Here is a 14,110-nt window from a genome sequence, read left to right as displayed (position 1 = left end):
CTGGAATATGGAATATCTTTCAATAATCTATGATTTAGCTGCTAAATTGTCAAATACCGCCGTCTGCTCGCTACCCAGGCACTTCTGTATGTACTTAACCTAACTAACTATCCGGTGTGCACAACATTGTCAGACTAAACTCCGGCTGACACCCCAAAAACCTACAATCCGCTACAGAAAAATGTATATTGATTGTTTATTAACTGGCCCCTGGCCTTCTATCATTTCACAAAAGTGGCCCCCGGGACAACGTTCAGACATAAACATGAGTAATGTAGATGAATGCTCATTTGTTTGAGTGTGGTCAGGCTGGTTTGAGAGCTGAGATCATCACAGAGTCTGCGACTGACCTGGAGGAAGACTTTGAGGCGGTCCAAGGGAGCTGTCCCAGTTCGCGATACGGACCCGGCCATGGCCCCCGCCATCAAATGCCGCCACACGATGCCAGATTTCTTCTCCTGCTCTGAAAACTCATCCGGGACTGTCAGCTGCTCACCTATGTCCAACATCTAATGGAGCCACAGAGGGAGAGAGGTGAGGAGATGGTGATGGTAAGGAGAGGAGGAGGAAAGGAGTTTGGGTCTATCAGTCAGAGGAGAGACACTTGTATAAAATGAAGACACAATAATGTCCTAATGAAATTGTGTGTTTTTATGCAAATAACCACTATAGATGACAATCACAAAGGAAAAGGATAACATTTAGAATTTTGGACGGTTTACACTGACTTCAAGACGATGTCATTCTGCTACTGCTGTTATTTTGGTGAAAGTAATGCAAAAGTAGTGTAAGTAGCAAGTTACTCTAGTACACAGACAGTACTATTGTAAAGTAACTCATTACTTTCAAATGAAAGTAACTAGTAATATGTAGTATATTACATTTTGAAAGTAACTTGCCCAACACTGAATATGATTACTCTACTATGGCTATTAAAATCAATCTTGAATCTTAATCATGACTCTTGACTTGATACTTAAAAGGCACATTTTCTACACAGTTCCCATGATCCTCTTTGTGTATTCAGCAAAAATGACCTCATCGCCATGAATGCGCTGTGGGACTGCACCAGATCTCTACTTGTTTGGTGAGCATCACCTAACAGATGTTTGTGAAACGTGCTCGGCTGCAGCTCAATGCTCTGAGCACTAAAACATGCTATGCTCTCAGCACTGTCAGAACATGCATAATGTGCTTCCTTGTTCAGAGAGGGAGAGAGAGAGAGAGAGAGAGAGAGAGAGAGAGTGTGTGTGTGTGTGTGTGTGTGTGTGTGTGTGTGTGTGTGTGTGTGTGTGTGTGTGTGTGTGTGTGTGTGTGTTCACCATGGAGCGTTTCCAGTGGCGTGCCACATCCTCCATGTTATAGAGAGAGTTAAACAGGAAGTGGTCCCGCCACTCATTCCAGTCAATGGTCATGGTGCCATCCTTGTCCATACTGGGTGACACACACACGCACACGCACACGCACACACACACACACACACACACACACACACACACACACACACACACACACACACACACACACACACACACACACTCTAAATCCCAGAGTAGAAAGTAGAATCACTATGTAGAATCACTATGAAGCTTTTAGTAGCTTCCTTGGGGTACCCTTTTGTACACACTGATCATTGTTGTATATGAAGCTATTTGTATTGTGAATTGTTTTGTGTGTATGAATAAACAAAATCAAATCAAATCAAATCAAAACACAACGTTTGAGATGTTAGGAACAATGATTAACTCACATGTGTGAGAAGTTGTTCCGATTTGACCTGAGACTAGAATTGAGTTTGAAGAGTTTGAAGACATACATGTTAAAAGTGAAGTGCTGACTCGAGCAACTGGGCAGAAACAGAGCTCTGAAGGAGGAGGAGTCCAGGAAGCACAGGAAGCACTTTAGATACAGAGCTCTGAAGGAGGAGGAGTCCAGGAAGCACAGGAAGCACTTTAGATACAGAGCTCTGAAGGAGGAGGAGTCCAGGAAGCACAGGAAGCACTTTAGATACAGAGGTATATTGCAAAGTGTAGGAGGCTCATGAATGTGAACAAAACAACAAGATGAAATAGAGGAAGCTGGTGATGGTGCAACTCCACTGCTTGTTGCTTTACATTTGATTTCTGAACGACTGAGCAGGCTTGTTTCAGGCCAGGAGGATGAGCCTCTCATCAGCCTATCAGCAGGCTTGTTTCAGGCCAGGAGGAAGAGCGTCTCACCAGCCTATCAGCAGGCTTGTTTCAGGCCAGGAGGAAGAGCGTCTCACCAGCCTATCAGCAGGCTTGTTTCAGGCCAGGAGGAAGAGCGTCTCACCAGCCTATCAGCAGGCTTGTTTCAGGCCAGGAGGATGAGCGTCTCATCAGCCTATCCATGCAGAGGCCAATAGACGGTTTTCACTATTCACTATTACTAAACACCGTCGTCCCTGTGGCAAAAAACGAAAACCCTAAAGTCCTAAATGACTTTGGACCTATAGCTCTCACCTCTCTGGTGATGAGAGTCTTTGAGAAGCTGGTAAAGCAGGAGATACTGAAGCAGGTTGAAGGCTCTTATTTATTGATTTCTCGTCTGCATTCAACACCATCCAGCCTTATCTCCTGGCAGAGAAACTTATTTCTCATTTGAATCTGAACCCAAATCTTATTGGCTGGATTGTGGACTTCCTGACGGACAGGTCACAATGTGTGAGGGTTAATGGCATGTTTATCCTCCAAGCTATTCTCTTCTACTGGTTTCCCCCCAAGGCTGTGTCCTCTCCTCACTGTTCTTTATCTTATACACTAACTTCTCTATGAGAAGAGGCATATCCTGAAGTTTGCCGATGACTCAGTCATTGTAAGTCTTTTAAATGACAATGAGACTGAGCATGGTCCTATAGTGGACCATTTCATATCTTGGTGTAACGACACCTTCTTGTCAATCAATGTTTCGAAGACCAAAGATATGATCATTGATTTCCGTAAATCTCAACCTGTTAATTCTCATACCACCATTCAGGATATGGAAGTTGAGATCGTCCCAGAGTACAAATACTTGGGTACTATTATAGACAACAAACGGAGCTTTGAAACAAACACTGGTGCTGTCTGCAAAAAGGTCCAGCAGCGCCTGTTCTTTTGAAGAAAACTGAACACATTTAAAGTCTGTGATGTTCTAATGATTATGTTTTATCGATGCTTCGTTGAATCTGTTCTCACCTACTGTTGTGTGGCCTGGTTTGGCTGCCTCACACTGTCCAGCAGAAATAGTCTGGCAAGGCTTGTCAAAGTAGCCAGTAAGGTGATTGGTGTGCAGCAAGCCCAGCTTCAGGACATCTACTTTCAGCGGGTAAGGAATAAGGCCAAACTTATTCTAGACTGTCCTGACTGTACCATCCACTCTATCAGGAGTTTGACCTCCTCCCCTCTGGCCGCCGTTTTAGAATGCCAAAAACAAGAACGCGGCGCGCCAGAGCCTCCTTCATCCCTGTTGCTATCGACAGGCTCAATCTGCTAGGGTAGGATTATGGAATCCCTATTTCCCCCTGGGTCTATGCACTCTTATGTTTTTTATCTCTACTATTTTTACTATTTCTGTTACATATTTATTTTGCAGTGCAAAGTATTCTTATCACGTTGACTGATGTAAAATTTATGTTGCACTATTTACTATTTACTATCTATTGTTGCTGCTTTATGGAGGCAATGCCCTCATTTTTTACTTGAACTCGATCACTCCTGGAGTGTGTGTCTCTGTGTCACCTGATGTCTGATGATGTTGACGTTTTTGTACTATATGTCCACATGCCTGCTGCAAACCAAATTTCCTTCGGGATATCAATAAAGTTGAAGTTGAAGTTGAAGTTGAAGTTGAAGTTGAAGTTGAAGTTGAAGTTGAAGTTGAAGTTGAAGTTGAAGTTGAAGTTGATGAGGTTTTTGGAGAGCGGAGCGCAGGTGGAGGTAGAAAGTAACCCCGGGAACACGTTAGCGAACGCTGGCTAGCAATCTTTGTTGGCTTTTTTTTTTACAATAGCTGAAGAAAATAGGAGTTTCTCTGAATATGTAACGTTAGAGCCACTCACTCTACGGGACCGTGAGTGTTAACTGAAAGGGTTCATATTAAGCAGATGGGCCAACTCCTACACACATACTCAATGAAGGGATGATATACTGTGGATGAATGGCACGCTGATAGAGAAACCAAGTGCATATAGTAAAGAGGGTGTATACATCTTTAGATGCATATAACTATGTCCTGAATGGCCATGTAGGCCAGTGGTTCCCAACCATTTTTCTGTTATGTACCCCTTGAGCTGTTTTACCATGCCGATAGTACCCCCTCACTCATGTGTTTCCATAATTCTCCTAAAGTTGTTATATTAAACTTATATTAAACTTTTAGTAGGCCTCTCTAACACATCTCATTAAATGAAAATAATTTGAATGACTCCTCTTTAATACAATTTTGACAGTTTTCAATTGGTTCAGTTTTCAATCAGTTTTTATCATTTTGGAAATACATTGTAATCCCAATCTTTCCAAGTACCCCCTGCAAGCTGCTCAAGTACCCCTAGGGGTACACGTACCCCTGGTTGGGAATCACTACATTGTAGGCTACAAGACTTGAAATACAAAGACTTAACAGATGAGTTTTGTGTCATGTGATCTAAAGTTCTGCCTCGCCAGCGGCAGACAACCATGGCGTGTATCAGTGGATTCACACACAATTGTTTTCGTTGTTGTTTTTTTGGCTGGCAGTGGCAGCTGGTATGCAATAACATTTCAAGTTGGAGCATTACTCCTTCGATTCAGCCACCCAACAACACAGAAAGACGGCATTTTTGTTAACGTTAGCCCGGAGGTGATTCATGTTCACCTTCTGTAATAAGACATCTCAAATCAAACATCTTATCATATCAGTTGTGGGCCCTGGGACGAAATCTCATCAAATGGGGGGGGGTCTGTGGTTGAATTTGTATCAGTGTACGTTAGGGCTGTGAATCTTCGCTGGCCTCACGATTCGTTTCGATTACGATTCAGAGAGCTACGATTCTATTCTATTATGATTATCGATGCATCTTGATGCATCTCGATGCATCTTAAATCGATGCATCACTTTTTTCCGCAATACATGATTTATTTTTTCTCACTTTCTTTTTTCTCACTGTGTGGCTACTTTTAAAATAAAAGTGCATTTGGAATTGCATTGTATTATGATCCATAATTAAAATAAACAACTGCATGTACTTCCATTATATTTTATTTGATTATAAAAAAAATAAAAATAATAAAAATAATAATAATCGATTTTTGATATTTGTGAATCGATGCAGAATCGTGCACGTCCGCATCGCGATGCATCTTATAATCGATTATTTTTGACAACCCTAGTGTACGTAGGGGTCCTTGATGTGAAACGATTTGACAACCACTGGCATAAGGGACACTTACATCAGATCCTCATGTGTGTGAGACCATGAGACATCAGAACACTGATAACACAACACACCTTTGCAATATCCTGGTGGCGTCCTCTAGAGTGACGTCCACGCCAACAGTGTGTAGAGAGTGCTGGATCTCCAACGCATCTATCTCACCTGCAAATAGTTGCCGTTCACACACAGTAAAAGACAGAGGAAAAGACAGAAAACAATAGTATTGAGAAATGTTCAAAGTCTCTCAATGTATCAAGTTTCAAAGTGCCATCACTTCTATCAGGTGTGTTTCGTGGGTTTGCTACCCACCGTCATTGTTCCTGTCCAGACTGCGGAACATGAGTCTCAGCTGTTTCTCATTGCTACGAAGATACTGGGTGAACTCCTCAAAGTCCATCTCGCCATCATGGTTGGTGTCTCCTGCCTTCATCGCCTGCCATCATCGCAGAAGCCATTAGAGAGAGAGAGAGAGAAAGAAAGAGAGAAAGAGAGAGAGAGAGAGAGAGAGAGAGGGGCTGGGGGTGTGGGGGATCTGGGGGTGTGGGAGATTCTGATTCTGTTGGGAGTGCCAAACACAAGGGGCATAGCAAGCAGGGGTCCCCCCATTGTTGCAATCCAGAGGATCAGACTGACATTGCTGATTTTGAGTCGGTATAAAAAATAATCAGATAGGATCATTCTGATCGAGATGCCAGAACATGAGAGAATCCAGATTTACCTGTGTAAACAAAACTCTATCTTGCCATCTGCTGGTCAAGTAATGATACATGTTATTTAGCCAAAAAGGCACGAGCAACCTAAATGAACAAGTATAAAATACAGTTTGTATGTTACATCGTATGTACTTATCTGCACAACAATGCATTAAAATCCAAAGACACACACACACACAAAATCTAAACAAAATTGATCAAGCTGTTTTCATTCAGTAATTCAAGGATCTTAATTTTTTTTTTTTTGATTGGAATGTCTCATATTGGTAAATCCTACTGCAATGGTGGCAGTTGGTGTGAGACTGCAGGTTTGAAGGTTTTGTTCATTTAATGAAATGTAAAGATTAAGTACTATTTTTTATTTTATTTCCAAGCCGTATAGGCCGTACTCTCCCCACATACTCAACAGTTGCATCACAATTTCTTGGTTACACGAATCTGGCAGAGATCCAGAAAAAGATCTGAAATAAGGACACAGGCCAAGTTGGAAACCAAGTTGAAAGTTGGATCGTTTATGACTGAGTGACGGGGAGGGAAAGGTTAACTTTCTCATCTTACAAATTCCCATCCCTCATACTAAAATAGACAACATGCTGTCCTGTGCATGTGTGCACACAAATAGACAGAAGTAGACAGAGGAGAGAAAGGGAGAGAGAGAGAGAGAGAGAGAGAGAGAGTGTGTGTGTGTGTGTGTGTGTGTGTGTGTGTGTGTGTGTGTGTGTGTGTGAGAGAGAGAGAGAGAGAGAGGGAGTGAGAGAGTGATAAGGAGAACGAGCGAGAGAGAGAGCCTGTCACATGACTCACACTCCTTGCCAATAGACCCTTCTCACGGGGGCCATTTTGTGTCGAGAAGCCAGGGTAAACACAGGTGCAAGCAAAACACTAATGAGGGTTTCCAACTTCCATGATTGGAATTTGGAAACCCTCATTAGTGTTTTGCTTGCACCTGTGTTTACCCTGGCTTCTCGACACAAAATGGCCCCCGTGAGAAGGGTCTATACAAGAGACTGGGACAGACAGGGAGGAGGGAGAGAGACTGTGTGTGTGTGCGTGCGTGCGTGTGTGTGTGTGTGTGTGTGTGTGTGTGTGTGTGTGTGTGTGTGTGTGTGTGTGTGTGTGTGTGCGCGCGCGCGCGCGCGTGTGTGAGAGTGAGGGAGTGAGAGACAGACAGGGAGGAGGGAGAGAGACTGTGTGTGTATTCATAATAAAGTGATGCTGTTGATGTTCTCTGGCGCTGCTATTGTACCAACAACACTGAGTACGTTTACATGCAAGACCTCAAGCAGGTTCCAGATAATGGACAGCAGGAAGCATCTAACAGAGCAGAGTGAACAAGCACAGACAATCAACAGGCAATGGATATGAAACGACTAGCATTTAATGAACAAGCAGTGAGTTTCCCTTGAACGACCTTATGTTGGCCTACGTTGATTACATTTCAGTCAACAAGCCATTCCACTGGATGAGAGGAGATAAGAGGAGAGAGAAGAGAACCTGAAGGAGAGGGGAGGAGATAAAGTAGCCTGGGTAAACCCAGCCCCCAGTGACCTGCTCTCAGGCTTACCCTGCTCACGAGTCACAAGGTAGTGACTGGGAACTCTGAGAGCAGGTCACGTGGGGGCTGGGTTTACCCAGGCTAGAGATAAAGGTCCCCACTTCAGCAAGGGGAATCCCTGTGAACCCTCTCTCTCTCACACGTGAGCTCTTGCAGTGAACTCCTGAAGATATCCAGACATTAGACAGGGTTTATGTATGCATGTATGAACACAACTGTCCACGCAAACGGATCTTAACCACGTGCCCGTAGCACTCGCAAAGCGGCTCGTATTTGAAAAGTACAGTTTAATGTCCAGAGCGAGTGGGTGTGTTGATGGCTTTGGGATCACTTCTGTTATATTGTTAAATGGCACTTTTACAAGCCATTCATGTCCCTGTGTGAGTTAATTTCATGAACGGATAGTTACATGGCTGGACTATTTGGAAGAGAAAACGCCAATTGGTGAGTAAACAAAGTAAAAGTTGAATGGTTTCTTTTCCCCCAGTCTGATTGTTTGAATCGTGAAAATGCAACAAGGAGATGATAGTGCTGTGTTAAGCTATATATTAGAGAGATAACTTTTGTGGGGAGAAATAAATTGAAAACGGGTCAGATATGACTTGAATGCCACTTGTAAAATCACCCTTTCCAGCGTTTAACATTTCCGCGATCACTATTTGGCAGCTGACCTTTGGGCGATGTGCAAACAGGCACTCACTTTTTGTTGGCACATCGCAAGCCTGCGTTTTCTAACCATATTGCCAGAATAATGCGTTGAAGGGTTTTCCCTGTAGTGGAGAATTGCTTTCTGAAATATCTCTCTGATGTAGTCTACATTGATTTTTTTTTTTTACTTAAAAGTCTGTCTGGCATAAACACTGTGATTCCTGCAGCACACTATGTCATAGCCCACCTCCCCTCTACTACAGGAGGACCTCCCCATGTGTGGAGACAACAATGCCTCTTGTCTGGAAGGGCTGCTCCGGGGGAATGTCCGGACCTGATTCAATGGACATAGTCCAGAATGGCGTCACACGCGCATGACAGATAACTGCTCTCAGGCTTACCCTGCTCACGAGTCACAAGGTGAGGCTAGTGACTGAGAACTCTGAGAGCAGGTCACGTGGGGGCTGGGTTTACCCAGGCTACCTCCCGTGCAGTAGGAGGAAGCAGGGAAGAGAGTGATATGAAGCTCTTACCCTCTCCACCGAGCGCCTGGAAAGCCCTCGGGCCACCAGTCCCGCCCGCAGCTCAGAGATGTCGATGCGTCCGTCCTGGTTGAGGTCCAGTTGATTGAACAGCTTGGCCCACCTCTCCTGCCTCCGCTGCTCCGGACCTGAGCCCCCGCTGTCCCCCGGGCTGGGCGCCTGGGGGACCTCAGCCCCTCCTCGGGGTCCCCCCATACCTGGTGCCGGTTAGGTCAGCTGCTGGGATGCAGTGCCGTCAACTCACCAAAGCCTATCAGAGAATGGCAACTGCAGCTGACTTTCACAGTTTCCACACTCATCTGGACATCAGTATCAAGACTTTTTCAATTACCTTCAAAGTTTTTAGTCAAAATTAGACATTCGCTTTTTGTTTTACTCGTGATCTCACAAAAGTAAGACATCATGGTGAAATCATTCATTTTAAAACTGCTATCAATGCAGATATCATAGGGTATTCCTCAGGACATTATTTAGGATGGAGAGCTGAGGCCAAAACAAGGCCATTCACTCTTTTTCAAAAACCTTCAATGCTTCATTTTATTTTATTTTATTTGCTCAAATCCACAAACTATGAAGAATTATCAAGGCCCGTGGGAGCGCTGAATATCATTTGGCACCAAATCTTCAAAATCCACTAAATTTCTGAGGACATGTGGAGCAGTAATGACATTATTATGTTGGCAACCCTTTATATTACAGGCCATTGATTACATAGACTGGAAATAATAATAGTAATATCCAAGTAAAAGTAATAACTTGTTCTAGCATTGAAATGACTACTACTACTACTAAATGACATTGAAGTAACTACAGAGTAATACATTACATTACATTACATTGCGACATTTGGCAGACGCTTTTATCCAAAGCGACTAATATTATACACAAGTAACAATGTTTTCTTTACCAGACTAGGCCTGTTCTGGGCTTTCTGCTGTCATTTGTGTATAGTTGGTTTATATTATGTATGTATGTATGTATGTATGTAGGTACAGTATGTATGTATTTATGTATGTATGTATGTATGTGTATGCAATGCATGCATGTATCCATGTGAATAATACTGTACATATTCAGTAGGTATAGTGTCTTTTCTAAAACTAGGCATCTTGCGCGCTACACGCACTCAATTCCTGGGCTCGCCCGCTGCAGCTCGCATACACAGCTCGGCCGCTGTGTGGCCTCGCCCTGGCTGCTCCTTGATGGCATACTTCAGGGATGCTGGATCACCTGTCCTGGAGCTGGCAACATACAGCTGTCCATGGCTGAAGACGGGGGTCTGAAGCCAGACTCCCACTTCTTTCAGTGTCTGCCCCTGGGACTTGCTCTTATGACATCACTGATGATGTCACAACTGCTCTTATGACATCACTGATGACATCACAACCTCTTATGACATCACTGATGATGTCACAATGCCTCTGGCATCACTGATGATGTCACAATTTATTTAACCATTTGACTTCCTGTGTAATGCCTTGCCACTACTGTATACAAGGTGACCATTAAGACACAGTCAGGCACAGTTTCTGGGTTGATTTGTCTTACTGCCTGGTTGTGTGCCAGGGTGAGACCTAGCCAACTGAAACTACGATACTGACTGTGTGTGTGTGTGTGTGTGTGTGTGTGTGTGTGTGTGTGTGTGTGTTATCTGTGCGTGCAGGCAGGCAGTGTGTGTCATAATATCCTGAGGATGATGAGAAGCAGATAGAGGAAGGAGAAGGGGCCCCAAAGTGTCACAACTCATTTAGCATTTATTCTTAACACCACCAAAACAAAATAAATGCTCTTTGATCCCAGGGCTGTGAGAGCTTATGACCCAGTGATTATTGGAGACAAAGAAATAGAGCAGGTCGACTCATACAAATACCTGGGAATTCAAATGGACAACATGTTAAAATGGAATGTCCATGTTGACTATTTGTGTGCCAAACTAGCGCAACGTCTGCACTTTCTCCGTAGACTTAGATTGTTTGGCGTGAGCACTAATATCATGTCAACGTTCTACAACGCGGTGCTGGAAAGTCTTATCAGATAAGGAATGGCTGCTTGGTTTGGGACTCTGACCGTCCAGCTCAAATCTAGAATAATGAAAATGGTTAAAACTGCCATGAAGGTGATCGGCATGAATGAGTATCCGACACTTCAGTCAATCTTTCAAAATAAGGTCATCAGTCTGGCACAAAGAGTTCTGACTGACCCATCTCACATCTTATTCTCTGAATACGAGCTGCTACCTACCGTCTGGCAGACGGTACAGAGCCAGCCGCTTTAAGAGCAACCGCTATAAGTTATCTTTTCTCCCAACTTCCATTGCACTGCTGAATAAACAGACAGCTCCCTCCCCACGGGTGTAGCTAGCACCTTTCGAATAGTGGCAGTTTTGTAGCGCTTCTATTGATTTTATTGATTATATGATTTTATTTTCTTATATTTTCATTCTCTTATTGATTGATTTTATTGATTATTTGATTTTATTGATTTTATTTTCTTATATTTCTATTCTCTCATTCGTTTTTACTACTTTATTGTGTTTGCTGCACTGCCAGTGCTTTTCCCGTTTGGTTATTATTTTACCTTAATGGGGTAACATTGATTGAATCATCCTTATAGTGTATATTATGTTATGTACACTACTACAGCAGTAACTGAAACTATGCCAGCAGCTGGAACGATTGTGGGTTTCATTATTTTATTTGGTTACTATTTTATTTTACTATTTTATTTTCCTAATCTCAGGAATGTTGTTGGGCTATACAATTGTGCAATAGAGCTTGTGCAATCATGCCGAACAGGTTCTCTCTACTGTGGAGTTGTGCAATGTTGAATGTCCCTGTCTGTCTCTGTTTTTGACGTTGTTTGTAACGCTGGGTTGCGGCTATGTGCACTTTAATGCCCAAGACAAATGTCCCTCCGGGGACAATAAAGTATATCTCTCATCTCATCTAGCAAACAATCTCCTTTCTTTGTTACTTCTTCTCATCCACCCTTCCCCTTTTTAAATTCAACTCTTCTGCTTAAAACTCTCCCCCATCCGTTCATACTTGCCTTTGCTACCACCCTCTCCATCCTCCCTCCTTTTGCACCACACGTTTAAAAAATGTATTAATCATGGGTCATTTACAGCAGGGCGATGAGGGAATTTAGGACTTTAATCATGAGAGAGATAATGAGGAAAAGAGTGGAAGAGAGATACAAAGTATGGAGACAAGATAGGTGGGTTTTTATCCTCATGGAGACTTGGACAGCTATTTTGAATACCATATCAGTTGTGTAAGGGCCAGTGGTTCCCAACCTTTTTTGTCTTATGAGCCGTTTTGCCGTGCCAATAGTAGCCCCTAACTCATGCCTGTTGATGATGCTCCTAAATTTGTTCTATAACTTTTAGTGTAATAATATGCAGACGTACAAGTAAATCCATACAAAATAGATTTTTCACTGAGCTGCTGGTGTGTGGGCGTGGCCTCCTTTTTCCTTTTGTAACCAGGCTCCCCTAAACCTGAATCTGGAGCGACAGCAACTGGAGATTTTTGAGCCATTTATCAGTCATGTAGCCTAACAGTTGACACCTGTCGGGGGGGAACTCGTTGTGGTGTGCACGTGCCATTTTAACAATGGGCTTATGAAATGACTTTTGAAATTATTATTTTTTCATCATTTTGGAAATAAATTGTTGTTGTTCTTTCCAAGGAAGCTGTTCAAGTGCCCCTACGGGGTCCACGTAGGCTACCCCTGGTTGGGAATCACTGCCCTAATAAGGGATCCGTTCATCCCAGGCCTGGGCAAGTGGTGGCCCTGTGAAGAGGCTCTGGGGGTTATGGGCCCCCTGAGCTCTTGGGGCCCTGGGCCCGGTAGGCCCCTTTGGTAATACATCCCTGCATCTAGCTGACTTGCTTATCCCTTAGTTTTCTGGTCATTACTGTGTAATTAATGGTCTGTCATTTAAAGGGTTACTAAATATGTGGCCAGTTTGATAGATCATTGACCTGTCACCAAAGTCATTTGCACATGATATAGGCTACTAGAGAGTAAACTGAAACCCCGGATGTTTAGCCTACTAGACAGGGCTTCTAAATAGACTAGGTTTCTCCATCCACGGTTATAATAACACAAACTGCTAGATGAAATTGTGACTCACTTATTATTGCAGCGTCACATGTTGGCATGATACAGAGTCGATGCGGTCCATGGTGGGCTGGCTAGCAGGGCGGATTATGGGCTGGAGATAAATCCGGGTCGGGTGTCCGGGTGGTGGTAGGCTGGTGGTTCTGGATGTCAGGAAACTGGATTTGACACCGGACAGCAGCTGTGAGTCCACCACTCGCGTCTCGTGTCTGGTTTATAGCGAGAAGAACACAACAGCTCCCTCTGGGTTCAGGCTCAATGTTGTTTACAATTCAGATCAACATGCAGTCAGTTCGTGGTGTCGTGCGTCTGGTAACTTTTTACTTCCACGTTTCTTGAGGAACCAGGAAGCGAGGAAAGGCGACCCCTCCTCTCCTCAGCCCGGCTACCCGAGCTCATCTGGACCTTTTGCCGAGCGTCAGTCTTCTGTCAGAAGGTGAATCGGGTGTCAGATCCATGTAGCCTATGCAGCGCTGCTATATCATGGATCCATCCGCACACCGAGCCAAAGCCCAAGGGGGGAAAGGCAACAAATGACCGATCTGTATATTGTGTGCCAGTTGTTCGCGTGAACCACTTGTAACGTTGAATAAATACGGATGGATAAGGTTATGCAAAACATAATCTGGAGGCGCATATGGCTATTGTCAGCGTGTCCTCTTCGTGTCCTCCTCCTAACGTTACACCTTCTCGGGTTCCTTCTTCACACAGCAGCCTGCTGGTCTGGGAAGTGTGAGTCGCACTGAAAAGTGGGATTTTGAGTCTGCGCCTTAATGTTGATTTTACCGACTACAGACTGAAATGCATGGTTTTATTTAGGCTACAGATTGCCTAATCCAAGTGGTTCTCAAAGTGGGGTCCGGGGACCCCCAGCTGGGTCCTTTAGTGGGTTCCAGGGAGTCCCCAGAAAAAAAGTGTAATAATTCATTTTCACTAGAATTCCAACCATAAGTAGGCTAACACAATGCATAACGGACTATTTTGGTAATTGGTTTCATACACTTTCAGTAATCAAATATCTAAAAGTGTGACAGCGTGGTGTTGGGGTCATTACACTGATTGGGTGCACCTGTAGGCTATATGGAATGCACTCGTTGGACGTAAAAGACCTTCA

General features: G+C 43.7%; 1 protein-coding gene across 1 annotated transcript in view; it reads right to left on the bottom strand.

Annotated features, from left to right (window-relative positions):
* The window catches only part of LOC310800878 (mitochondrial adenyl nucleotide antiporter SLC25A23-like), a gene marked incomplete at its 3' end in the record, with an annotated part of 16,143 nt that extends 2,892 nt beyond the window's left edge, over nucleotides 1-13,251 (bottom strand). Inside the window, exons 1-6 of the mRNA XM_083664766.1 lie at nucleotides 13,010-13,251; nucleotides 8,863-9,121; nucleotides 5,723-5,846; nucleotides 5,488-5,575; nucleotides 1,323-1,434; nucleotides 351-509 (exon numbers count right to left, since the gene is read on the bottom strand). Of these exons, the coding sequence (XP_083520892.1) occupies nucleotides 351-509; nucleotides 1,323-1,434; nucleotides 5,488-5,575; nucleotides 5,723-5,846; nucleotides 8,863-9,066 (687 nt within the window). The 5' untranslated portion in view covers nucleotides 9,067-9,121; nucleotides 13,010-13,251. The remainder of the gene's footprint in view (nucleotides 1-350; nucleotides 510-1,322; nucleotides 1,435-5,487; nucleotides 5,576-5,722; nucleotides 5,847-8,862; nucleotides 9,122-13,009) is intronic.
* Nucleotides 13,252-14,110: the final 859 nt, after the last annotated feature.

The sequence above is a fragment of the Poromitra crassiceps genome (genome assembly GCF_964638095.1).
Source record: "Poromitra crassiceps genome assembly, contig: HAP1_SCAFFOLD_130, whole genome shotgun sequence".
NCBI classification, from domain to species: domain Eukaryota; kingdom Metazoa; phylum Chordata; class Actinopteri; order Beryciformes; family Melamphaidae; genus Poromitra; species Poromitra crassiceps.
This window is presented reverse-complemented; position numbering and strand designations above follow the sequence as displayed.